At 22.7% G+C, this 26,607-nt stretch overlaps 9 protein-coding genes across 9 annotated transcripts; 6 read left to right on the top strand and 3 right to left on the bottom strand. All coding sequences in view use genetic code 6, as the record gives it.

Moving 5' to 3' along the window:
- Positions 1-289: 289 nt before the first annotated feature.
- TTHERM_00354830 (actin-related protein 2/3 complex subunit 1A/1B) lies at positions 290-1,492 on the top strand (the record flags this gene model as incomplete). The annotated part of the gene is made up of 1 exon (XM_001010381.1): positions 290-1,492. One exon carries the CDS (start codon positions 290-292, stop codon positions 1,490-1,492), a length of 1,203 nt encoding a protein of 400 aa, XP_001010381.1.
- Positions 1,493-3,395: 1,903 nt separating this feature from the next.
- TTHERM_00354820 (VHS/GAT domain protein, putative) lies at positions 3,396-6,297 on the top strand (the record flags this gene model as incomplete). Its single annotated transcript, XM_001010380.3, has 8 exons — positions 3,396-3,514; positions 3,750-3,939; positions 4,169-4,423; positions 4,499-4,585; positions 4,645-4,824; positions 4,881-5,260; positions 5,322-5,574; positions 5,638-6,297. 8 exons carry the CDS (start codon positions 3,396-3,398, stop codon positions 6,295-6,297), a joined length of 2,124 nt encoding a protein of 707 aa, XP_001010380.2.
- A 1,332-nt stretch (positions 6,298-7,629) lies between these two features.
- On the top strand, positions 7,630-8,778 carry TTHERM_00354810 (acyltransferase; the record flags this gene model as incomplete). Its single annotated transcript, XM_001010379.2, has 1 exon — positions 7,630-8,778. The coding sequence occupies one exon, from the start codon at positions 7,630-7,632 to the stop codon at positions 8,776-8,778; it is 1,149 nt and encodes a 382-aa protein (XP_001010379.2).
- A 1,891-nt stretch (positions 8,779-10,669) lies between these two features.
- On the top strand, positions 10,670-12,496 carry TTHERM_00354800 (Tub family protein; the record flags this gene model as incomplete). The annotated part of the gene is made up of 1 exon (XM_001010378.3): positions 10,670-12,496. The coding sequence occupies one exon, from the start codon at positions 10,670-10,672 to the stop codon at positions 12,494-12,496; it is 1,827 nt and encodes a 608-aa protein (XP_001010378.1).
- A 1,510-nt stretch (positions 12,497-14,006) lies between these two features.
- TTHERM_00354799 (zinc finger, C3HC4 type (RING finger) protein) lies at positions 14,007-15,121 on the top strand (the record flags this gene model as incomplete). Its single annotated transcript, XM_001471155.2, has 5 exons — positions 14,007-14,231; positions 14,293-14,400; positions 14,456-14,518; positions 14,737-14,865; positions 14,921-15,121. The coding sequence occupies 5 exons, from the start codon at positions 14,007-14,009 to the stop codon at positions 15,119-15,121; spliced, it is 726 nt and encodes a 241-aa protein (XP_001471205.1).
- A 403-nt stretch (positions 15,122-15,524) lies between these two features.
- Positions 15,525-15,764, bottom strand: TTHERM_000354798 (ion channel inhibitory toxin protein; the record flags this gene model as incomplete). The annotated part of the gene is made up of 1 exon (XM_012796812.1): positions 15,525-15,764. One exon carries the CDS (start codon positions 15,762-15,764, stop codon positions 15,525-15,527), a length of 240 nt encoding a protein of 79 aa, XP_012652266.1.
- A 1,701-nt stretch (positions 15,765-17,465) lies between these two features.
- On the bottom strand, positions 17,466-17,811 carry TTHERM_000354797 (hypothetical protein; the record flags this gene model as incomplete). Its single annotated transcript, XM_012796811.1, has 3 exons — positions 17,466-17,526; positions 17,588-17,703; positions 17,764-17,811. 3 exons carry the CDS (start codon positions 17,809-17,811, stop codon positions 17,466-17,468), a joined length of 225 nt encoding a protein of 74 aa, XP_012652265.1.
- A 20-nt stretch (positions 17,812-17,831) lies between these two features.
- TTHERM_000354796 (hypothetical protein) lies at positions 17,832-18,494 on the bottom strand (the record flags this gene model as incomplete). Its single annotated transcript, XM_012796810.1, has 1 exon — positions 17,832-18,494. The coding sequence occupies one exon, from the start codon at positions 18,492-18,494 to the stop codon at positions 17,832-17,834; it is 663 nt and encodes a 220-aa protein (XP_012652264.1).
- A 3,886-nt stretch (positions 18,495-22,380) lies between these two features.
- On the top strand, positions 22,381-24,922 carry TTHERM_00354760 (hypothetical protein; the record flags this gene model as incomplete). Its single annotated transcript, XM_001010374.2, has 3 exons — positions 22,381-23,390; positions 23,548-24,050; positions 24,153-24,922. The coding sequence occupies 3 exons, from the start codon at positions 22,381-22,383 to the stop codon at positions 24,920-24,922; spliced, it is 2,283 nt and encodes a 760-aa protein (XP_001010374.2).
- Between the last annotated feature and the right edge of the window lie 1,685 nt (positions 24,923-26,607).

Below are 26,607 nucleotides of genomic sequence, written 5' to 3'. Positions count from 1 at the left end.
CAAAGAATTAGGTTTTTGATAATCAGCCAAATTATGCATTTTCAATAAATATAAATTTTTATTGGTAAAGTCATAGAGAACCAAGCATGTATGCAATCAAGCAATCAATCAATCAATAAATCAAATAAGATAAATAATTATTGCTGATTACTGTCTTATAAGGAAGGAACTAAATAAGATACAAAAATCTTTAATATCATACACACTAAAAAAATTAAATAAATAAAAAAGCAAAAGGGAAAAAGATTCCTAATCAATATTAGAAATTATTTTATAGCAGTGAATCGAAATGTAGGAGTTGCCAGCAGTTGATAAAATATTTAAGGAAGAAGGAGTAGTTTGCCATACATTTTCTCCTGATGGAACATTGTGTGCAGTTTCATTAAAGAAATCTCATGTAATTGAAATATATAGCTTAAAAAAAGATTCCTTCAGATAAATTAATACTTGGCAATACAAAACCTAACTCAAGGAGCACACACAAACTATTTCTGGTTTAAGCTTTTCCATAAATAACTAGCTTTTGAGTGCATCTCATGATAAATCTATTTTGGTTTGGACATAGGATAAGAATGGCAATTGGACTAAATAATCAGTTATTTGCGAAAATAAATTAGGCTGTATTAAATGTGTATGGAGTCCAAATGGTAAGAAATTTGCTGTTGGGTGTGGTGATCACAAGGCATACGTTGGTTACTATGATACAAAGAATAATTGGTGGAGCACTATGGCAATTAAGGGTCCCAAAGGATCTATTTCTGCACTTGCATTCCATCCTTCCTCTAAGGCCATTGCTATTGGATCAATGGATTTCACTGTTCGTTTGATAACTTTGAATCTTGAAAAAAATTATTAAAGCCATATAGAAGACATGGTTTAACAAAAGAATAGTTAAGCAGACATTGAGCAATACAAATAATTGTACATTGATCAATTGAATTAAGAGGATCCATAATATAAAGGAAAGTTTACATTATTTGATACTTATTATGAATCTAGTATTGAAATTTCACAAAATCTCACTGGTGGATGGATTGATTCATTAGCTTTCTCACCTAATGGCTAGCTTTTGACTTTCTCAGTTCACAATTCAAGTATATTTAACATAGCTATAACACCTGAAGGAAAGCCTACTTTTAACGAAACACCCCTTCACCTCAAAGGCCTACCTGTTTCTTGTATGCTTTATAAAGACGATAATACCTTAATAGCTGGTACTTATGACGGTTCTGTCCTTTAAATAGAGTCTAGTGCAAGTGGCATCAAGTTAATCAAAACCATAGAAGCAAGCAGTGATCAAACTGCATTTAAAGTAGCTTAAAATAGAGTAGGTTTGGCTGCACAAAACATGTTTAGAAATTCTTAACAACCTGTAGCAACTTCTAAATTTGGTCATTCTAATCCAATTATTTGCCTTTAGCACTATCCTGCTGAGAAGAATGTTATATCTTCAAACGATATTAATGGACAAATCTTCTTTTGGAATGTTTGATAAATCAAATAAATAAATTGAATTCTTTATCATAAATTTAATTTCATATTGTTTTTTTTCTGTTTTATAATAATAAAAACATTAATATTAAAACTATTTTTAATTCCTTTTACACATATAAAAATAATAATAATAAAATTTAATGATTCAGATAGCTAGAACTAATTAGACGACTAAAAGCATAAAAAATTTTAAAATATTATCAAAAGTAACTTAAAAAGATTCTTAAATAAAAGTTATTGTTAAATAAATAAATAACTAACTAATAATAGGTTTATTATTAGAGTTTACGGCATAATTAATAAGTTAATTTTTTAGAAAATACCAAAAAGAAACTTGTCTTTTAAATAAAGATCCAAACTTCTTCAGTTAATTAAATTTTAATCTTTGAAAAATTCAAAATTTTTGTATTTCTAAAAGTTAAATAATAATTTTATAAATTTTAGTGTTATTTAAAAAATATCATGTTAGAATATTTTAATCAGCTTTAAGATACATTAATCAATTTTTTACAATTATTTCATAAAAGAATCAAAGCTAGAAAGTAATAAATAATAAGTTTGGTGTCAAATCAAATATTTTTTGGTATAAAAATAAAAATATTCAATCCAATTTTACTTTTAAATTTAACTGAATAATAAATATTTTAAAAACTCATTTTAAAATAAAAAATTTCACTTTTCTTTTATTTTTAAAAAATAAGTTTTTTATTTTTTTATTTAAAATTATAATAAAAATTTTTGAGTATTTCAAAGAATAAAATTAAGTTCTTGTTTAATATAAAAAACCATATTAGAATAAAAGAGGTTTAGGATGGCGGATTTAATTTTGGGAAAAGAAAGTTTATTTACAAAATAAATTTGAAGATATTATAATTATTAGATTTTAATTTTATTTATTTGATTTTAAAAATTAAATGTGGAAGTTGGAGATTTTTATTTTTTAGTTAAAGTTAAAATAATAAATTAAAAGTTAATATTTATTTTAAATTCAAAAAATATTGAAATAATTTGAGTTGAAGTAAACTTTTATTAATTTTTGATGGAAGCTGATTGCCTTTAAATTTGACTTTTATTCTTAAAATTTTTTGGAGAATTGATGTGAAATATTCTGTTTATTTCCAAAACTAAATCAAAAATAGATAGAAACAACTTTAGATTTTAAATAAGATAAGAAACTCATAATAATAACAATTTTTATTATTTCAATTAATTTAATTATTAAAAATAAAATATTTTCTTCTCAAAAACTCAAAAGTTAAATATAATATGTGAGTAGATCTAACAATAGTAAGAATGGAGATAATCAACTAATCAGAATTGGTGGAGACATATAAATTTAAAATGTCTATTACTTTTAAGCTAAAAGCTACGAATGAAAATATTAAAAATAAATTTGAAAATTAATATGTTAATTTTTTTTTTTGCAATTGTTTTGTTTATTTGTTATTCAACTTATTTACTTTAAAAAAACTTTTGAAATAAAATTTTGAAGATTGAAACAGTGAGCGAGTTGTTCGAATGCACCAAAGTTAATAATGGTGTTTTTTTTCTGTGTGCAGAAATAATTAACATATATAATGAGGATTTAGTGAGATTGTTTTTGATATTTTAAAATAAAGAGATTAAAGCAAGCTATTCATTCATTTATTTATTAATTTTATATGATTTCAATAAAAGTTATCAATTAATTGAAAGTAAATGAAGAGGTTATTATGATCTGATAAATCGTAATTTTTGAAAGTGCTTTAAAAAGAAAATAAAAGCAGGACTTTAAATAAAAACTCAAATAAATTTTGCTCGATTTTATTAGTTAACTTCAAAAAAAAGAAAAAAAAAAAGAATCTTTGTGAGAAAAACAAATAAATAGCTATTATAAAAGTAAAGGAGAAAAAATATCAGAAATGGATTATTATAGAGTACTGAGTAATTTAATTGAAAATGCCACAAGCGAAAGATTGGAACGCCCTGATGTGAATGCAATGCGCGAAGTGTCTGAAGTTGTTCGCTCTCGTCCTGACATGTAAAACGCCTTTTATATCATAGTTATATTTCATATAATCTTAAATTTGGTTCAATTTAAAGCTCTTTAGCGTTTTAAATAAATGTATTCCTTTAAAATTGTATTTAGATGCTTAAAAATAAGCAGATAATACACATTTTTTTACTCTCAGTCTTACTCCAGACATTAAATATTAATATTTGCAGAGCTTTTATTTTAAACTTAACACTTGATTTTATTTAACTTATCAAAATAGGCCTAAAGAAGCCATTAAGCAGATTCATAATAGACTCATGAAAAGAGACAAAACAGTTGTTATGTTGTGCTTGGAGTTGTTAGAATATCTTTCTTACAGTTGCGATATTACTCTTTATAATTAAATTGCAACCAAGGAATTCATGTAACGTATGGGTACACTTCTTAAATCTCATGATTTAGATGACTTAGTAAAAATATTATTAATTATATAAAAAAATAAATACACCTCTGCCTCCCCCAAAACTTATTTCTTCCTAAACTGTTTGACGAATATTAGTTGTTCTACCTTTCTTTAATGTTTTTTAAATGCTCTATAAAGCATTTAATTTTTAATAGTAGCGTTTAAAAAGAAAATAGATGATTTTATTATAAAATTGATAAATATTAACTATAATATAAATAAATTAATAATAATAGGTAAAAAAGAGATTATGTTGTTTGATTAAATGTTGGAGAGAAATCTTCCATAAGGATTTATAAGTCTTATTCTTTTAATTCTATGAAGGCTGTATACAAAAAGGTTTTGAAATTCCTGGCAATTATGTTTCTCCTTATTAGAATTTAAAGGGAAGCAGTGGCGGTAGTAGCAGTGTTAGCACTTTCTAAAACAAACCTCCTAGCAGCTAAAACAATCCAATTGGTTCTACATCAAGCAATGCTACTTAAAACAGAGTAAAAAAAATATTTTTTTTTTTTAAATTAAATATGCCTTTTTAAATTATATTTAATTAAAATTATTTTAAAAAGACTAACTCAAACTAAAATTATTCTGGCCCAAAACTTAAGTTGAAAAACGATCTTGAGACCATAAAGCAAAACATCACTTTGGTTAATGTAATTAATTTAATATGGATAAATGAGTAATAAAATAATTATAACTAAACTTAATATAGGAAATGATTGACAATTAAGATCCTAAAGGAAATGTTGATCAAAATGGAGCTCTTAACGATTTAATTACAGTTTTAAAAACTTCTGAAAAGAATATGTAGGGTCTTATAGAATAGTTAGCAACAGAAAATGATGAATAATTGTTAGAATTATCTCTCTAACTCAATGATGATATATAATCAGTAACCAAATACTTTCAATTAATTAATTAATTTATGCAAATTATTTTATACTTAAGACTCTTGAGAGACATCAAGCTTTAAAAAGACATCAAAAGCCCAAACCATTTAGAGGTAAAGCAGTAGAAGAAGAAGTGATGAATCAAATTTAATAGCTTGAAATTACTAGTAAGTAATAAGCTCCCTCTGCTAGCATTTTTGCAGATACCGCTCAAGCCTTAAGCACATCACTTGCTAAAGCTTAAAATAGAATCCCTCCTCCTTAAAACTTCTAACCTCCTCAAAATTTCTAACCTCCTGCTTAACAAGTTCCTGTTCAACCACCTGTCTAGTAACCTCCTAAAACTAACATGATTAATTTATTAGACGATGATGATGATCAACCTCCTATTTCTATCCCTCCAAAGGTCGTTTAACCTCCTAACTAAAATACTGGAAAGTAAGTTACTTATTTCAATCATATTCAGTATCAATTATAAATATTTTTTTAAATAAAATAGTTTAGTTGATATTTTTGATGGATCTTCAAATAACAATAATTTCTAACCTCCTGTAAACAACGGATTCTAGCCTCCAGTTAATAACAACTTCTAGCCTCCCGTTAATAACAATTTCTAGCCTCCTGTTAATAACAATTTCTAACCTCCTGTTAATAACAACTTCTAGCCTCCAGTAAATAATAATAATAACTTTTAGCCTCCTGTTAACAATTTCAATAATCCTCCTGTCAACAATGTAGGTACTACCTCAATCGTAATTTATTATTTATTTATTTTATGTTTTAAATAATAATAAAAACTTATTAATATTAAATAGAGTGATTTATACAATAAATAGTCAAATAATGCTCAAGTAAACCCTGCAAATAAATATTCAGCATTCAATACTGTAGGATAAAATATGGGTGGTGCAATGGGTTACAATAACATGAACTAATATAACACAAATCCCAATCCTTACGGTGCTATGGGAGCAAATAATTAATTTGCAACCAATATAAATAATAATCCTATGGGAATGGGAGGTATGGCTCCTACAGGCGGAATGAATATGGGAATGAATAATGGAATGGGTATGAACACTGGCATGGGTATGAATACTGGTGCAGGTCTCTATAATAATAATCCTCTAGGTGGTGCTGGAGGATTTAACACAAATCCAAATATGGGGGGATATGGTGGTGCAGGTATGAGTACTGGACCAAGTACTGGATTTGGAATGAATAATAATATGAATATGGGTGGCGGTTTCGGAGGTGCACCCAACAACAATTTTAATCCTAATTCAGGTGGATTCGGAAATTAAAACGTTGCTAAGAAAGATGCTTTTGATGATCTAGATGACATGCTTGGCATCTAAAGTAATAAATTTTTTTTTCAAAATAATAGTTTTTAAATAATATTTATTTATATCTAAAGGTAATAATAACGCTAACAATAAGCCAGTTTAGTAAAATAATATTGCTAAATAGCCTGACTTTGATTTGTTCTGAAGATAAATAAGAATTAAATAATAATTAATTTAAATCTCTTTTCTTATAAATTTAAAATTAAAACTTAAAATAAGTAAATACTTTCTCTTTTAAATACAAGTTTATATTGTTTGTCAATTCACTTTGAAATCACTTTAAAGCAAACTCTTTCTTTGAAATTATTTATAAATTTTAATTTATTTTTCATGTTTATATTCATTTTTCAATAAAAAATTCGTAGAAAATCTAATTAAAAATGTATTTTAAAAAAATAAAAAAGAAAAACCTAAAAAAGTTGATAGAGAAATTTGAATGAAAAAATTTAAGTAAAATTTGAAAATAGAAAAGATAGAAAAAATTATAAAAAATTAATGGAAAATTTAACAAAAAATTTATAGAAAAACTCACAAAAAATATTGATTAATTTTATTTTGTTCTTGCTTTGTTCAAAATATTGAGAAAATATAAATTATCCAAAATAAATCAATAAAATAATTAGAATTTCACTCTAGATTTTTATTTTTTTTTAATTTAAAATCAAAATACGTGAAATTAAATTAAAAAAATAAAATTAGCTGAATGCCAAATCAAAATTTATTTGGTTTGCTAAATTTATTTTACCTAAAAGATGTTTTGGGAATATAATTACGTATGGAATGACTATTAATAGTAAGGAAATTAATATTTCACAAATCATTTACAATTGATTGTTTAGACTAATTTATTGACGTATTTGTAATTTATCAAAATATCAATTTTCTTTTAGAAATTAGAAATTAAGATTTTAGAGTTACACATAAAAAGGTGAGCGATGTCGTAGGTGATGTCTTAATAATATTTTTTATTTGAATTAACAAATTCTGAAATTCAAATGCCTATTTTTTGCCTGTCTATAATATTTTAGAAAATTTCAGTACTACAAAAATTAGATAAAATTATGTTTGTTCAATTAAGTAGCATTAGTGCCTTAAAAATATTTAACTTTTTTTCACAAGTTAAGTTTCTTTAGTTATATTTTGTAACCATTTTAAAGAAAATATGAATATAAAAATATTTAGCGCTTGAGTATCTTTGACTCTTTTGTAGTATAAATAAGAGATGTAGTTATGTTTGCTTGCGCTTGCTTTATTTAGTAAGAAATTTTTATAATTAATTAAGATAAATTAATTTAAACGAGTTATAAGATTAATCCTGATTAAAAATTTGATTTTTGCTAGAAATCTTTTAACATCCCATCACCAAAATGATATAAAAAAATAATTGATTACAAATTTTAAGAAAAATAAAAAGTAGAGAAATAAATATTGATTGATTTATTGATTAATTAATTAATTCTCATGTGGTTGATAATTATAGCAGCTCTTTGGACGGCATATGCCATCTTTATCGTAAGGTATATAAATAAAAAAATTAATAAGGATTACAATTATCTCTCAGTCCCTATGCCATAATTCAAGGAAGAGTACAAGCCTTTTGAAAGAACTGAAAGAAAGCAATGGAACTTATTGGAAATTTACATTTGTGCCATATTCTTGGCTCCTTTTAGATTGCTATCTCTTGTGTTTATTATTTCTACTCTTGCAATGACTTGCAAATTATTAGGTATTAAGCATATGAGCCAAGCACAAGATGAACTTCCCCGCTGGAAGCGTTTCTTGATAGCCAAGAACTTAAATTTTGTCGGTTGGGGAATCAACTTTGCATGTGGTTTTATGAGAGTTAAAACTATCTAAAAAAGAATTAAAGATTATGAACCCGAATACCCTGCTGAAAAGTATGCAGTCGAGAAAAAGGGTCAATCCGCACCTATTCTTACTTGCAATCACGTCTCTTGGATTGATATTATGGCCATGTCAGCTGTCAAAGAAGCTCCCAGTTTCCTCTCTAAAGAAGAAATAGCTAATTTCCCTTTATTCGGACCTGCTGCTATTGGTATTTAATCAATATTTGTTCAAAGAGATGACAGATCCTAAAAAAATGCCGTAAGAGATGCTATCCTTGAGCGTGGCAAAAAAATCTCTGAAGGATAAAATCTTCCTCCCATTTTAATCTTCCCTGAAGGCACTACCACTAACAGTCACTACCTTCTTTCATTCAAGAAAGGTGCTTTTGAATCTTTCCTCCCAATTAAATTATATGCTATCAATTATAAGTACACTAAATTTAACCCAACTTAGGATAGTATGAATTTAGTTGATCATGCCTTAATCATGTGCTCTTAATTATACAATACTATGGAAGTGTATGAGTTCGACACTTATTTCCCTGATCACCTTAACTTGAAAAATGAAGAAGATTGGGAAATCTATGCCAAGCACATTCGTGATATCTATCTTAAAGTACTTCCCGTTAAACCAAGTGAATCCGGATGGCGTCACATGAAAGAATACTATGACCAAATTAAATTATTTAAAAAATAGTTAAGAGAAGAAAGCAGATAAAAATCTGAAAAAGTGAATGCAACAAAAACAAAAAAAGATAATTGAAAATATTTCAATAATTTGTTTGAAATCACTCAATGAAATACAGGATATAGGATATGTTAATATATCTATTTATTTATGTATCCTTCTTTCATATGCTAAATCTGATAAAATAAATACATAAAAATACCATTTTATATTTATGTTTAAATCCTTAAATGTTGAATAAAATTTTATTTTTATTTTTAATTATAAATTTATTTCTAGTTAAATATCAAAAAATAATTAATTGAATTTTTAGTAAATATGATTTTATAATAAGTGTTAAAATTAGATTCTTATATTTATTGCATTTGCTTGATTAAATGTTTAAAGGTAGAACTAATTAACTAACTAATTCGTTGTCATTGATTGATCATTTATTTATCACAAACTTATTTTTTAAATTGCTTGAATTTTTAAATTATTTTTAAATTTACATTTTAAATCATTCAAATGATTTTTCTAATCTCAAACCTTTCATTTTTTATTATAATTTTCTAAATTTATAAATTGGGCAAATCAAGTTGAAACAACTAAAAAACAAAAGCAAATATTTCCATTTACTTACTATTTAACTATTTATTAATTTTTATTTAAATTTATAATATTTATAAAACAAAAAGTCTATAAAAAGCTTACTATTAATGTAGAAAAATATTAAAATTTGAATTTAGGTAAAAAAATATAATTTTTTAATTTGTTTCGATAAATAAATAATTGGCTGAAGTACACTTTATAATTATCTATTATCGGATGTCTTGCTTTTAATAACTTTAAGTTATTATTTAATTACTTAATAATTTCTTTCTTTTCAGATTGAAAAATTATTATTTGTTTTATCAAACAAATTTACTTAACTTATTTATACTTAATTTTTATTCACAACTTTAAAATTTGAACTTTACTATGACCAATAATAAATCATTCAAAATAAAAAAATAGGTTTAGAATAGAATATAAAATACTATTTAGTGATTGGAAAAGATAAAATAAATAAATTAAAAATTCAAAGCAAGAAATAATAAAAAAAGTAGCGATCATATTAATTCGTTATACTATGAGAGCACTACAAAAGAATTCAAAAAAATTTATAAATATACTGTACTCTTTCTTGAAATATATCATACTTAAAATGGTGCAAGATCTGTTTAAATCTAAATTTTATGATTTCAAAAATTAAAAATCTTAAAAAAGATAATAAAAATCTAATTTTATAAGAAGTAATTATTCTATTTTTATACACTGAGATTATCTCGAAAATAATTTAAAGTTATAAATTTTGATAAGCTCTAAGGAGAGAAAAAACAAAAAAATTAATAGCAAAAGCATAGTACTATGTATAATTATCATATCTGAGTTTTTTTTATATTTCTGTATTTACAAAATAAGATGAAAAAGGCTGAATGGTAAATAAAAGAAAGATATTAAAAAGAAAATTTTTATGGTGTACAATTTTTGAATATAGAGAAAGAAAGGAAGAAGGCGAGAACAAAAAGCAAGCTAGATATGTAATTGATTTAAGTAAGAAAAATATATTCAAAAACTTGGCAGCAAAAATAAAAATAAAAATAATATAAAAATGAATGATAAATAAATAATTAAATAATATAAATCAGAGAAAAAAATGTGTTTGTTTTTAACAAATCAGCTAAATGATAATTAATCATTACCTCAAATTTATTGTTAGCTGAGTAAAAATTTAAATTAGTAGTAATAATTATACAGAAATTATGTGTTTCCATTAGAATGATTTATTTATTTTTAATAAGAGTTATCAAAATAGAAAAAAAATTATAAAGAAAAATTAATCAGAAAATAGTTAATTTATTTTTTAAAAAGAGAGAAAGTAGAGAGACAATTTGATATCAAAAAAAATAAAATAAAGAATTAATTAAATAAAAAAAACTTTAAAATGTTTGGAGGAGATGACGATTTTGGCGACAAGCCATCCAATAATTCAAAGTAGTAATATGGAAGAAACTAGCAGTATGGAAGAGGTAACTAGAACTCAACTATTAACAACTCTTCAAATGTCTAGGCCAGCAATAAATAGCCAGGAATACTCAAATTTAATGATGATAGCGATAGCGATGATGACAATAATAATTTAATATTAGGTAACAAGCCAAACTTAAATAATAACAGTAGCTCTAATTAGACTGGGTTTAGCACAAAGACAACTTTTTCGAATGCTGGTTATAGCAACGCTGAAGACCGCCCTTAGACCTCAAGCAAGCAGTCTGTTATTGATAGATAGCGTGATATTCTCTTAAATAAGCAATAAGCAGCTTTCACTGGAACTTCTTCAATGACTTTTAACAAAAAGCCAGGTGCCGGCTTTACTTACGGATAAAATACAGACGGAATTGATTTTGACAAGCTCTAAACAATTGTTAATAATAGTTCAGTAAATAATAACTAATATGTGCCAGGTGAATTTAATGCTAAGGGTTCTGGCTTAGCTCCTGTTTCCAAGATGAATAATATTGTAAAATTCAATGAGAAAGATAATGAAATCAAGAATAACAACATTATCAATATTGATGATTCTGATGAGGATGAAAGAGAGAATATTATTGATAAGCTAAATAAAAAGGGAGAAAGTTAACCTCTTTAACAAAACACAGAACAATCAAGTAATGTTTAAAACAGTAGTACAAAACCTGCAGAATCTTAAAAGGAAGAAGGTGCAGGAAATAACGCAGCTCGTGCTCAAGCAGATTAGCTTCTTAAAAATTTATATGGAGATTCCAGTGAAGATTCAGAAAAGGAGGATGAAGAAGCTGCCCATAAGAAAAAGCTTGAAGAATAAAAGAACAATAAAAGCGAAGTTATTGGCGATGAAGATGATGAAGCAAATTAAGCCTAATAAGCAGTAGGTATTGTGAATCATCCAGTTACTTAATAGCAAAACGAGCAAATTTAGTAAAATATTGCATAAAATAAAAGTCCCACCTCAGTTTACATAGCAGAAAATATAGAAATATTTGATATGAAGCAATTCTTAACAAGGCCAATTCCTAAAGGTATGATTATTTAAACTTAGATTCGAAGAGATAAGAGTGGTTTTGCCCGTTTCTATCCTAAATATCACGTCCATCTATCAAGCGGAATGCGTTATCTCCTAACAGGAAAGAAGCGTTCCAACAACAAGACATCCAATTATCTTATGTCGATGAGTAAAACAGAGCTCTCTAGAAAGTCACCTCATTTCTTAGGTAAAGTTCGTTCAAACTTCCTTGGAACTGAATTTCACATTTATGATACTGGTGAGAACCCAAAGAAATGCAAAAATTTAGAAAACGCACGTAAAGAACTAGCAGGTGTTATTTACGAATCTAATTTATTAGGTGCTAGAGGTCCTCGTAAAATGAAAGTCTTAATCCCAGATTTGTAACCTAATGGCGATCCAATAACTATACGTCCTACATCAAACAAGGAAGGTATATTCCCAATGTTTAAAACAGGTAGACGTGATGGACTTTTATTATTCCAGAATAAGCCCCCAAAATGGAACGATAGTGTCCAAGCTTTCGTCTTAAACTTTAATGGTAGAGTAGATAGACCATCAGTAAAAAACTTCTAATTAATTGACGATTAAAATGATGAAATGATTTTATTATAATTTGGTCGTGTTGGTGACGATGCTTTTAATATGGACGTAATGCATCCATTGTCTTTGGTTCAGGCATTCGGTATCTGTCTCTCCTCATTTGATTATAAAATAGCATGTGAATGAGCGATTCTAATTTCAAGTTAAAATTCATTCATTCAATTCTATGTTGTTTTTTTGATAGATTCAACCAAATAAATATAATAAAATTTAAATTAAACTATAAAAATTATTAATATTCATAATTATTATCTAAACCTTCCAAATTAATTTCATCTTTACCTTAGCTTCTTAAATACAAATATACTTAATTGCTTTCTTATCATTCGTCAAAACTAGGTATTGATTGAGACAAAAATATTGTTCGTTCCTTACAATAAAAATATTGAATAAATTTATTTTAATAAATAAAAATAATCATTTTAATTCTTGCTTATTATTAAAATTTATGCATTTTTATCTATTACATTCTAAAGTAATAAACATCAATATAAATTTATATTTTTTCAAAATCACCTACTTTGTTTATTTTACTTTAAGCTTTAATTTTTGTAATAAAATCGATGAATAATAGATAGTAAACAAATAAACTTAAATTGTAAAAATATTCTAAGAAAAAGAAATTTATTTTTAAAAACATTTAATCAAAAAAATAATTGTTTGTTTTTGATATTTCAAAGTGATTTCGATTATCAAATAATTGAATAAGATTTTGTTTTTTACATTTCATTAATTTCAGTGTCAATACACAAATCTAATAAAAATATTCATTAATAAATCAAAAATTACTGGTTTTAAAAAATAATTTTAACTAATAATAAAGTTTGAAAATGTTTAATTTGTATTATTTTTATTTAAATTTACTGTCTTCCTTGCATAAAATTAAAGAGTCAATTTTATTTGGTTTTCATGGATTCAGTTTGTAAATTATAAGCTCAATTATTTTATTGTGTTTTAATAAAATAAAATAATTAAAGGATATTTTAGACTTTAGTTTATTTATGGTACTAAATTTAAATAGATTTAACTAATATTTAAGGTTTTTTGTCATGTAAATAAATATATTTGATTTAGAAATACATTTTTTAGAAGTTTTTACTTTTTTATGTATGAATCAAGCAAGATATTTCAAAAATAGGATTTTCTAGAAAATTTATTTAAAAATTATTAGAAGATATTTAAAGTATTATATAATAAAAAAATAAGTAAGTTTTGTATTACAACCTTACAATTTTTGACAAAATATGAGTGAATAATATTAAAAAATGAAATTTATTATAATTTATTTTTAAGTTTTAGATTAATTTCTACTCTTAATCATGAATATTTTAATTTGAACTACTAATCGAAGTATTTTTAAAGAATGTTTTAACCAAATAGTATAGAAATTAGAATTTAAGAGATAGATTAAAATCCAAGATTAAAAGTTTTTTTGTAGTGCTTTAATAAATAAAATAGAAAATACTAAATTGAATATTTTATTGGTTCGCTTATGAATTTTCTGATAATATTATTTATTCGTTGATTATATTAAAAATTGATTAAAGTATTATTTGTTCCGAATTAAGATTTATTTTATAAAATATTCATAGATAAATTGATACATATCACAAAATCATTAAGTATTTAGAAGAAAATGTACTCAAATTTTGAGGTAGAAGAATAAAAAGAAAAGCAAAACAGTAGCAATAATTTACCTGATAAATAATTATAGTCATATTATCAAGACTATTTGGATCCAGAATATAGAGGGAATCGACTTCCTTATCATATTAAATTATGGAGAAATAGATGTATTATAGCGCTAATTTTATAAACAGTTGCTTCATCAAGTGGCTTTGTAATGTACACAATTAGAAAAGTAGATAAATTAAATTAAACTTTTAAAGTTTATCAATTTATTATATAAATTTGATTTATAGATGAGAGTGGGATAGGCAGTAAATGTAATGTGTTTATTGTTGATAATATTTTTTGGACGTGGAGGAGTTCTAACTCTGAATAAAATGCATATTGCAGTTCATGGAGTCGTAATTTATTGAAATAATTGATAAATATTTATAAATTATACAATTTTATTATTAGATAACTAGTTCAGTATTTTCTGTAGTCTTCCTTTACTCCATTTTAGAAATCCTCTTTTTGAGGGTAACATACATTTACATAATATTTATTATTAAGCAATTTTAGTTAATTATCTTTATTGAATAAATCTTTTTTTCTTAAAGGTTTTGGTACATTTAAAGCCTTTCAAAACCAAACTATATTAAAAAATACTCAAAAGGCTTATTAATTATTCTAATCGTCAACAAAATTTGTGTTAACAGCTATTTTTAAAGCATATTTTAATAATAAAATGACAAAAGAATGAAGATGAATAATCCTCTGAGAAGCTTATGCTTTTTATATTTTGTATACCATATATTGCTGATCTTATTTGTGGTGTTTGCTGCTTATATCTTTCAGTAATTTTGTATGAAGCTCAGAAGCAGGAAGTAAAGAATTATTTTCTAAATTAAAAATGATTATTTCTTTAATTTTAAAATAAAGGTAAAACTGGATATTCCTTAATTAAATGATAGTCAATTATGTGCAATATGTAGTTCAAAATAAATTAATACAGTATTTTATCCATGTGGGCATAAGGCTTCGTGCTATGAATGTTCCTTATAAATTAAATAGAGTTATAAAATGGAATGTCCTTTTTGTAGATAACCCATTAAAGATTTAATAGTAGTCTATGATCTATGACAATAACTATTAATTTATTATCAGACAAAACTTATTACTCTAAAAATTTTCCAAAAAAATAATATTAATAAATAAAGTATTTTCAGATTTATAAATTTCACACCCAATTAATGTGTCATATCTTTACTTGTTAATATGCTTTAAATTTATAAATTAGAAAACTTTATTCATGTTTAGTTTTGTTTTATGAGTTTAGTAAGCTAAAAATAAGATATTAAAAAAACGAACCGACATAAAATTTAAATCCAATTTAAATGCAAATTTTAATTTTTAAAATAATTTTTGTAATCTTATTCTTCTAAAACAATTTGTTTTTGTTTTAATATATTAATATTTCATTATATATAGAATAAATTTTATATCAAAAACTTATTAATTAGAAATATAAAGTATTCATTCATTCTCATTGGTTCCTTTTGAAACAACGTAAATTGACATACGTGTCATAAGAACACACAAGACCTGGACAACAATCATTGGTATTTGTACAGTATGCACCTATACCATTACAATTAGGTTCTGATAAATGAAGGAGATCATCACTTTCTAATTCTACTTAGTTTATTTTGTAGATGTAGTATACAGATGAGAGGAGAATAAGAGTTCCTACAGTCAAAACAATAGCAAGTTTTTGAGTATTCATTATAGCTGACAATATTTTTTTTTTAATTTAATTTTATTATTTTAAATTAAATTATTATTTTTCTCATTAATGACCTTGATTATTTAAAATACAAAAAAAACTTATATTTCTTCTATGTTTATAAAGATTATTTATTATTTATTCTTACTTAATGTTTCATTTGTAAGATAATGAAAAGTGAGTTAGTTTGTAACAATTATTATAGGCATTAATAAAATTTATTGCACCTTTCAAAATAATTTATTTGTTGCTTTCAAAATATTTTAGTATTAAGCAATTTTAAAAGTTAGTTCATTTATTTATATCTTTTAAAATTCAAATTTGGAATAGGATTATTCATTTAAAATTTATAAGAGTAAATAAAGAGAATGAAATTCTTCTATAATCAAAAGCTATTTATAACATAAAAAACACAACAAAATATACTTTTATTCTATTTTAATTGCTTATAATTTATTATTTTATTTCATAAATATTATTAAGCATAAATGTCTTCTTATGTTTTTGCATTTAAGAAATAGAAAGAACAACATTTATATGTGAAAAGTGCATAAATTTAAATAAGATAATATAAAATGATTTAAATATAAGATAAATATTTAAAAAAAGTAGGCATAAAATGTTCCACTCACTTTTGAAAATTAGATATTAATTTATTTTTTGTTTTTTAAACAATACTCGTATATTTATATTTCAATCTTACAAATTTTGATGTGTTAATAATAAATATATAGAATACTATTGATATAAATTTAATAATTATTAATTCTATTTTACCATTTTTAAACTCAAATATCGTATTGGAACTTTAAGTAGTAAAGGAGATAGATATTTTTACAAAATAATTTTATTTTTAATCTTTAATTTTAGTTTTATTTTGATTATTTGGTTGCATTAAATTTATAACTGAGTACATTAGTTATTTCACAAGCATAAATAGAAATAATTTCCGCATATAATTTACCAATTAAGATAATTTGTAAGCAAATTTAAATGATCTTGATTTTATAACCTTTATTGATACTGCCTAAAATTTATATTTTATAATAGTAAAATATAGTAAATTAAGCTTTATTATATAAAATTCTATTAATATCTGAATCAATAATAGTAAAAGTTTTTTTTTAAATATTTTCTTTTTTGATTTTTATATTTTATGTGTGTTAATATAAAAAAGAAAAACAACATCACAATAATAATTATTTTAATTTTTAATCATAAATTATAAAACAATATAGCTGATTTATTAATTATTCATTCTAATTTATATGAAATGTAAAACCATATTTTTAAGCTTGTTTTCAAAAAATGTTTAAAATAAATTTGTTTAAAATAAAAACAAATTTATTTACTAATTCTATATTCATTGAATCTATATTTTAGATTTTCTTATAAAATAAATTCACAACCATTACTTAATTCAAAATCATTTACAAATTATTGAACGGTTTCAATATTCGATGTCCCAAACCACTAATCTTCATTCTAAAAATATCCAGCATATGTAAAGTTTGTTGAACCAAAACAAACTATTTTATTATCTATGATCATTACTTTTTGTCCATGATTTTATATTGATTTTAGCAAACAAGAATTTCAATTTCTTTTGGATATTATTTGTTTAAATTTTTTAAAATTTCAAAACATTTTAATTAAAATCTCTTTTAATAGTGTTCACTATCAGCTCCATTCTTGCAATAATCATTTTACATTTGTTTAATTTGTAAAGGTGCATTCATTATTATTTTTATTTTAACTTTTTCTTTTTTAAAAAAATTTGCTTTCAAAATAGATTTACTAAATGCAAAAGGGAAATTTCATACATTTAAATACACACAGATGATTCAGCTTTTAAAAGTAACGCCACAGTAAATTCAAAAGAGTTCATTAATTATGTGTCAAGAGAGTTTTAAAGACAAGGCTTTGATACAAAATTACCCTTTTTATTCAATTAAATTAAAATTTTTCAAAATGTATTCCAACAATTATAAAATTTCACCGTTTCTTCATATTTTTTCGTTGTGATAATACAATCTTAAATACACATATTTTAAAGAAACTATTTGCTCAAATTTGTTTATCTAGTAACAACATAGACCTGATACTATTTTTTTGTTGAATCACAGTTGCTTACTAAGAGGATATTTTAACCCTACAATTAAACTAATTGTTATAATGATTGGAATATATAGATAGCATTTTATTCAAAGCAGATAATATAAAAATATAGATATATTCATATTATAAGTCCATCTTTTAAACTTTTTCTTATTTAGATATTAGTGAGGAAAATTAAATATTATATAATTATAAAATAAACAAAGATTTCTAAAGATCATAGAATAAGAAAATAAAAAATTCATTCATCGCCTCATCATTTAAACGGTGAGGAAAATTAAATATTATATTATTATAAAATAAACAAAGATTATTAAAGATCAGAGAATAAGAAAATAAAAAATTGCATTAATTACTGCAATAAGGTGAAATGTTGTCATATGAAATGTTGTAACATGAAATGTTGTAATATGGAATATTGTAATATGAAATGTCGGAAGATGAAAAAAGGGAAAATTAAAATATTTTAGAAAAAAATTTACAATGTTAGAAATTTAAAGACTAAATTAATAAGGAACTAAATGAACTACGTAAAATCCTTTAATTCCCATTTAATGAGGATAATATTGAAACTAATATTGAAGAAATTATTTAAAGAATTCTTAATTCCATGATAGAGTTTATGCTAGCTGTATAATACACAGAATCCTTATTTGAAGATGAAAACAGGAATATAGAATCGAAATTATTATATTTTCATAATTTCGAAGATTATTTTGAAAAATATCATTAGTCTTTTATTACCATTTTCAGTTAAGTTCTTTACAAATACCAAAAACTAAAAAAAGAAAAAGGTATTTCAAAAAATAACTTTCAGAATTTACTTATATTTTTTAAGATTATAATTCTACAAAATTAAGATGAAATGGCATAACGTGAAGATTATCACCACAATTATAAAGAACTAACAGAAAATGTAAGAAAAATTAAAAATGAATTTTTTTAAAATGATGAAGAGATTTCATAAAAGATTGATGAATTGATTGATTTACAATAAATCATTGAAAATGAAGATAAATAAGAAGAAATAATAATAAAATAGAATAAAATTAATAGAGCATAGCATAAATTCATATCTTTGGCAAAAATTTTAAACGATAATTTTAAAGGTGATGAATTATAATTGAGGCAAGTTTTAAATTAATTAGAAGAAATATTTTAAATAAAATTTGTATATCAAGATGACAAAGAAGGCTAAGATCACTAATTTAAAATAGATTTGAGAAGTAAAAAAATGGAAGGTATCATAATTTCCCACAAAAGTGATATTGAATAAAATAATGAAAAGATAGAAAATGAAAAGAAAATTGATGAAATTGATAAAATATTGATTGATTAATAATGAAGAATAATATTATTGATTGGCAAAAAAGTGAGCTCTATTTCAAGGAAAGAAGAATTTAAAGTAATTAAGAAAATTATTTCACAGTACTTATATATAATTTTAAAATTAAAGCATAATATTAAGGTTTTTTTATATTTCATGTTTTGCAAGAGATCCATTAACACTTATTTTAAATAATTTAATCTTCTTTATTCTTTCTATTCCCAATTTTATTTCAAATAAGCAAATTATTTAACTATTCATAAGTAAATAAAATTGATTTTTAAATATAATAAACAGTCATAATATAAAAATTAGGATGATAGTTTATAGAAATAAATAATATTTAAAAAAAAAAAAATCAAATATTCCAAGTCCAACTTTAAATTTAAATTGTATGATTTATGAAATACAACAACATAATATATAAAATATAAAATAAAAATTTTTTTAGCATATTTATTTTTTTTAAACTAAAAGCAAAAATAAATTTTGGTAAATTATCTTTTATTGCTTATCGTTTAATTGATTTTGCATTTTAATAAATAAAACAAAAAAGTAATAAATGTCTATAAAAATCATTATAAACAAAATAATTAATCTCAATTCTTATTTAAATGCTTGATTATGTTTAATGGTTATGATTTATTTATTATTTAATTGTCAAATACTGTTTATGATTTAATTTTACATACTGTTTAAGATTTAATTCAATACTTCTTTTTACTTATGGTTAGAAATTATTAAAATTTATAAAGTTAGTTATGCAGACTATTATTTGTGATGCTGTTTTGTGTAAAAAGAAGATTTATCTATACTAATTAATAACTATATGATTTATCAATAATAATTTAATCAATTAGTAAATATATTTTGACACTAATCAAGCATTATTTGGAGAGATTTTTATCTTTTTTGCATTTATTAGTATTATTGCCATGTGTATTTGCATAAATCGGATTATCTAATGTCATTAAATATTGTTAAAATTTTTAAATCTAATAATATTGTAACTGTTGGACACCATTAATCATTAAGAATATCACTGTTAATATATTAATCTTAAATCAATTGAAGTTTGATAAAATTTTGATATATGGAGGTTTAAGAGGATAATCTTTATTTAAATACAATATAAACTCAATAATAAAATTTCATTTGTCATGAAAATTAACTAAAATAAACTCTATTTAGTTATCATTAAGGTTTGTAACAACAACAACTTTACTAATATATTTAAATTACATAATTTATAATTAAACTTAAAGTTTTTCCTAAAATGATTTTAAATTTAATATACTGTTTGCAATTTGAAATTATATTTATTTACAATTATTTTAAAAAATTTATTGCTTTATCATTATTGATTACAAAAAAGAAGATATTAAATTTAATTAACAATAACAATAAGGTAAATATCTTTATTAATCTTTTATTTCCTATTCTAATTTTCAAATTATTTTTATGTGCATCCTCTCTTTTCCTGAAAGAATTGATATTATTTAATATATCCTTTATTATTAATAATCTTATTTTTTAAATTTTTATTTACAAGTAATACATTTATTTTAGTTAAAAGTATGTTAATTTTAATAATCTTAACAGTTTTAAATATTTAAACATTATATATTTCCACTTTAACACATCGTATCGAATTTAATCAAATGTTTCATGTATTAATATTTTAAGGTTTATTTATTTTATTGTTTATATCAATTATTTTATAGCCAACCTAATTAAAATCTAATGGTTTGAGTATTAATGAGTTTAAAATTAAATAAAAATATATTTGAAATTGTTAGTTCTAAGCCATTTTTTTTTTAATTCATTTTATTTATGATAAATTTTGGTGATAAAAATTTATAAAATAAAAAAATTCTATTTCTTTTAAAAATTAAATCTTAAAAAAAATAAAATAAAAATTTTGTTTTTTAATTCAAAATATAATAAACAATAAAAATAAATTATGAATAAAATTAAGTTATATATGGTTTCTTAATAAATAAATTAATCGATAAATAATTAAGTAAAGTAAGTAAAATAAAGAAGCAATAAAATTATTATTTTTAAATTAGTAAATAATTTTTTTATTTTAAAAAATAAAAATAAAAATCATAAATTTATTTAAATTAAAAAGTAAATATGAACACAATTCGATTAAAATAATAAAAAAATTATTAATATAATTATTTTTTATATTAATATTACAGTTTACAATCTAAAGAAAATATACAGCAAATAACTATAATATATAATAAAACCCTAATAAGAAATAATTAAAGATTTTAAAATTTTATTAATTGAGTTATACTTGGTTAATTAAATTTAATAAAAAATTTAAACTTAGAAAATTTAAATTTAGAACAATTTTTTGTATTAATTTTAATATTAAAATATTTTTTTTAAAATTAATTTAAAAATAAATAAAATTTGTTAACAAATAATGAAAGGAAAGAATCCAGTAATTTATAGAAATGAATGTATGTATGTATTTATTTATTTACTTTTAAATTTTTGTAAAAATTTATTTTTATCACATAAAATTTAATTAAATGGAAAAGTTGGAAGATCTTTTTTAAATAATAAAAATTTATTAAATAATTTAAATAAAAGGAGCTACAAATCAAAATATTAAATAGACTCTTGTTAAATTACTAACAAATCCATTAATTTTTTTATTTATTTTTAATTGGTTATTTATTTACAAGCAATTTTTGAAAATTAGAATGGAAAGACTATGAAACAGTAAAAAGAGAAAGAAAAATAAATTGCATTCATTGTTTTAGAAATTAATTTAATTAGTATGTTATTTATTAATTTATTTATAGTTGCTTAATAAAATTATATATGAAACAAATAAAGATATATATTAAAATGCTGAACTAATCAACATTTATTTATTCATAAATTATTTATTATTCTTTTTTTATTTATTTATTTAATCAAAAGTAATAATTTATATTATTTTACTTTACAAAAGCTTTTTCTCTAAAGAAAGGTATCGTTTGTTTTCGCATTCCAAAGTATAAGTGCTCGGTATTTAAAAACATAGGGGATATCCTTTATTTGATAACAAACAAAAGATAGATCAAACCATAAGTTTTACCATATTGAATAAGCTAGCTGTGATTAGAAGAGTTATAGTGTAAAGAAGAAAAAAAGACTAAAAAATAAATGCAACCATCTTCACAATAGCATGAACAAATAGAAGAGTAAGCTTATTTGATGAATAATCAAGTAGCAAACTCTTAAGGAGCTTAAGCAAATTCCCCTCACAATATTTTTATAAGCAACCCTAACATTTAATCAACAGATCCTTCTTAAGTGAAGGCTCAGTAGTCGCCAATATACTCATAAGACTCTCCCCAACTCCTGCATCATTAAAAAATCAAGAAAGTTGAAAATTTGTAAAATTACTTGACTAATTCTTACGAGCAAAAAATGAATAATCTAAGATCCTCATCCTCATAGTAAGTTTAGCGCAATCATAATCTATAGTTAGTATCCACTGAGCTTTAAAAGATTTTATCTCCTCGCGAAATTCGTGAATTAGCCTACAGTTTAACTACAAAGAGTGTTACTAATCTTAACAATTAGCAATCTGCACATAATCGCAGCACAAACAGTATGTATAACAGCTAAAATCGCTCTTTTTCTCAGCAAAATTAACTCTAAAATTTTAGAAGCAGTCGCAGTAGCAATTATGATTATATTTATCAAGGATAAAGACAACAATCTTTAAACGCTAGTTACACAGAATATTTAAGATAATCATAAAACAGATCAGGTCTAAATTCATCCTAACAGCACTATCAAAGCAGATCTCTATCAGCCAATCGAGCTTAACTTCGTTTGTATCACTACAGTGAAGTCAAAAAAGAAAAAACAGTGTTACTTGATAAGCTAATTTCAAAATAGGCAAAAGAATCTGCTAATTCTCGAAAAATTTCAAAAAAATCAAACCAACTTTTGACTTACAAAATGGAAAATACTTTGAATAATGCATTATAGCAAGTAGACCTTATGAGAAAGAACAATTTGAATTTCGAACAAATAGGTAGAGTGCTCTATCAATTGAAAGTATTTTAGTGTTTGCAGTACGATGAAAATTGTCATATACTTCCTTTTTAAAACAATCCTAGTTCAACTAAGCAAATGGAAGTAAAAAGGAGATTTGCAGAAATGTAAATTTTTTAAATATTTAAAAATATTAACAGTTAGTTAGTTGAATAAATAAATAAATTGAATAAATAAGTTGATTTTTTTGTTTGTTTTTATAAAAACATTTTTCAATTTTTATTCAAAATATGAAAAAATTATATTATTTTATTTTATTTTAAGGTATTTTCATGAAGAATTTTGGAATGTTTGTTCTATTAACAATGAATAGGTTGAAGTAATATCTACTGAAATAGTTTATTGCTTAATTAGAATACTTCTTGATCCTGTTAAGCTTACCACAATAGCGACAGTAAATTTAATTAGAGAGTACTTACTGAAGTATAATTAGAATTAAGAAGAGTATATTATGAGTGATTCTTCTTTCGAAGAATAGTTGATCAAACTAGTAGAAGCTTGGAAGGAACTTGAAATCGATCAATTCGCTTATAAAAAAATAGGTTTCTTGAAGCCAAAATAATTTGAAGAATTCTGCTACAGAAGAGGAGAGATGCTTACTTTCCATCCTAAAATAGAAAAAACATCAGAACACTTAGAGTTGCATAATACTTATAAGTTTTTATAGGAGAATCCAATTGAAGGCTTAACACCAGATGTTTATGAGTAAAAATAGAGGGAATATGAAGAAGAGTGTGGAATGAACAACGGTTATGAAAATAGAAATGGTAATTTAAAAATACAAATTAAAAAAATAATGTTAAATTAATCGATTATATTTTAAGAAAGTTTTATATAATATATTGATGTAATTATTAAATTATAAATAGGATCATTGCAAGGTTCTGACTAGATTTCTCCATCAAGGTTTTAACTAGAAAGATATAAGATTTTATATAAAAAGTAGGAAAAAATAAATGAAAAGATATTTAATTTAAGATAAGAAAAAGATTAAAAAGAAAAGGAGTAGTGCACTTTTAAGCCAGATTTGTCAATTAATAGCAAAATTAATGAGCATTCTATACTTTTAAAATACAATGGACATGTAAATATATTTGATCGCCTGTATTAAGTCGAACCTTTGGAGGAGAGAGTAAAAAAGGAAGAATAAATTTATTATGAAAAACAATAAGAAGAATTAAATTAATGTACCTTTAAGCCTAATGTAAATAGGTCAAGGATTTCTGGAATTAATGAAAAAATCGATGCAAAAGACCTTGTGCGTGATTTCGAAAAATCTGTAGGAAGAGTTAAAACAGGATTCTAAAGATCTTAAATTTTAAAATAAAAGCTTGAAAAAGTAAGTAAAGGAGAGCGTTATGATTCATTAAAAAAGCTTAAACCAGCTCCCCCCACTCTCCTTTCTAGATAAGTCTAAAAAGAAAAGCCTTTCTCTCAATTTAAAGTCAGTTTAAGCAAAAATAAAGTCGTTACAATCTCACTTAGGGAAAGTGATGATCCCCACACCTTCGCTCGTAACTTTGCTAAAATTCACTAAATTAGTCCTTCAGTAGAAAAAGAATTAGAAGGTATTATTAGAAATTTAAAGGAAGATTATTTAAAGAACTAGAAAAATGGTTCTATACAAAATTAAAATTGACCCAAAGACCAATCAATTTATCACATAAATCTATCTATTTTTAATTTAAAAAACTATTTCTGTAAACTGGTTTTCTTTTTATATAGAAAAATGTAATTATTTTTCATCTTTGTAAAACTGCTTACTAACTTTTTGTACACTTAAACAATTTGCTATGAAATCAAATTATAAAAAAATGTCTTTAATTTTCTCAATATAAATTATTTTATATCAATTTTAATCATTTTGGTTTGAAAAATTTAAAAATATTTTAAAAAAATATTTTTTCAAATTTATTCTTCTTTAAATTGAAATTTAAAATGATAATTAAAATAACTTTTTTAAAATTTTTAATATTTATATCATTGTCTTTATTCTAGAAAATCAAAATTATTTTAGAAAAAACAAATAAATTTTACTCAATTTAAATTTATTTCAGAAAAATAATATTAAAAAAGTTAAAATCTTTTGTTTTTTAAAATTAAAATCAAATTTTTTAATTTAAATTCATTTTTAAAAACAAATATTTTAAAAATATTAAATAAAAAAATTGTCCTACTTTAAGAATTTTTTTATTAGACTAAGTTGAAAAAATGATACTATTATTTAGGGAAATAATATCATTTCTATTTTAAGAGGAATTAAAATTATAATTAAATGTTAATTTTTTTCTAAGATAAATAAAATGAAAATTTTTAATATTTTATAATTAAATTTATTGAATACATTATTATTGAGATAGAATGAAGAAAGCTATGAGCTTTTGTGGAAAATCTGATAGATAATTTATTTATGGTGAATGTTAATCTTATTTTTAATAAATAAAATTTAAAATTAGAAAGGAATATTTTATTAATATTTCAATCTTTACTTATTATTTATCAATATATTTATTTTATTTCTATTTTAAATTTATTTGCAGTAATTGTAAATCTCCATTTATATACATGTTTATTATTATTAATATATTTAAAAAATTAGTTTAACAGATAGAATACTTGAACTAATATCAGAAAATTTCCAATATCTTTATAAAAATTCCATTTCTTTGATTGGTGAAAACCTACCTCTCTGTTTATTTAATTTGATGAAAGTTTTAATAAATAAGCTTTTTTAAAAATCTATTTGAAGTGGAAATAAAAGTTGCTAATTAAAGAAATTAGAAGAATTTATGAATATTTTGAAAAGAGATAAGATGAAATATTGAATATATACACAAATATATAGTTATTTGAAATAGATAGTGATTTAGTAGAAAGCACTAATAAATAAAATATTAATAGAGATAAAAATCTTCTTTATGATAGAAGAAAGGGTTAGCTGATTTCTGCTGTTTATTTTTTTTATTGAAATATGTAAGTTATAATTAATTTAAATGAATTTTTGGCAAACAGAGAAAGAACAGTTTTACTAAAGATTTTCCTTCAGAAGTGTGATTGTTTAAAGTCAAATATGAATTGAATTAATACCTTTTTATTTTTTCATTATGATCAATATTAATTAATTTTTTTGATTATTCTGGGGTAAAAGACATCCAATTTGCAGTAGAAATTTAGAGTTTTTAATTATAAATAATAATCAAAAATAAATTAAGTAAGTAAGTATTTGTTTATTTATTAATTGATTAATTAATTAGTTAGCAGTATTAATTTATTCCAATTGATATTTTGAATAGTCTTTTTAATTAGTTTATTTGTTTTTAGTTT

This window comes from Tetrahymena thermophila (assembly GCF_000189635.1).
Source record: "Tetrahymena thermophila SB210 genomic scaffold scf_8254697, whole genome shotgun sequence".
Taxonomy (NCBI): Eukaryota; Ciliophora; class Oligohymenophorea; order Hymenostomatida; family Tetrahymenidae; genus Tetrahymena; species Tetrahymena thermophila.
Note: the sequence above shows the minus strand (reverse complement) of the source record. Positions and strands in the feature narration are given on the sequence as shown.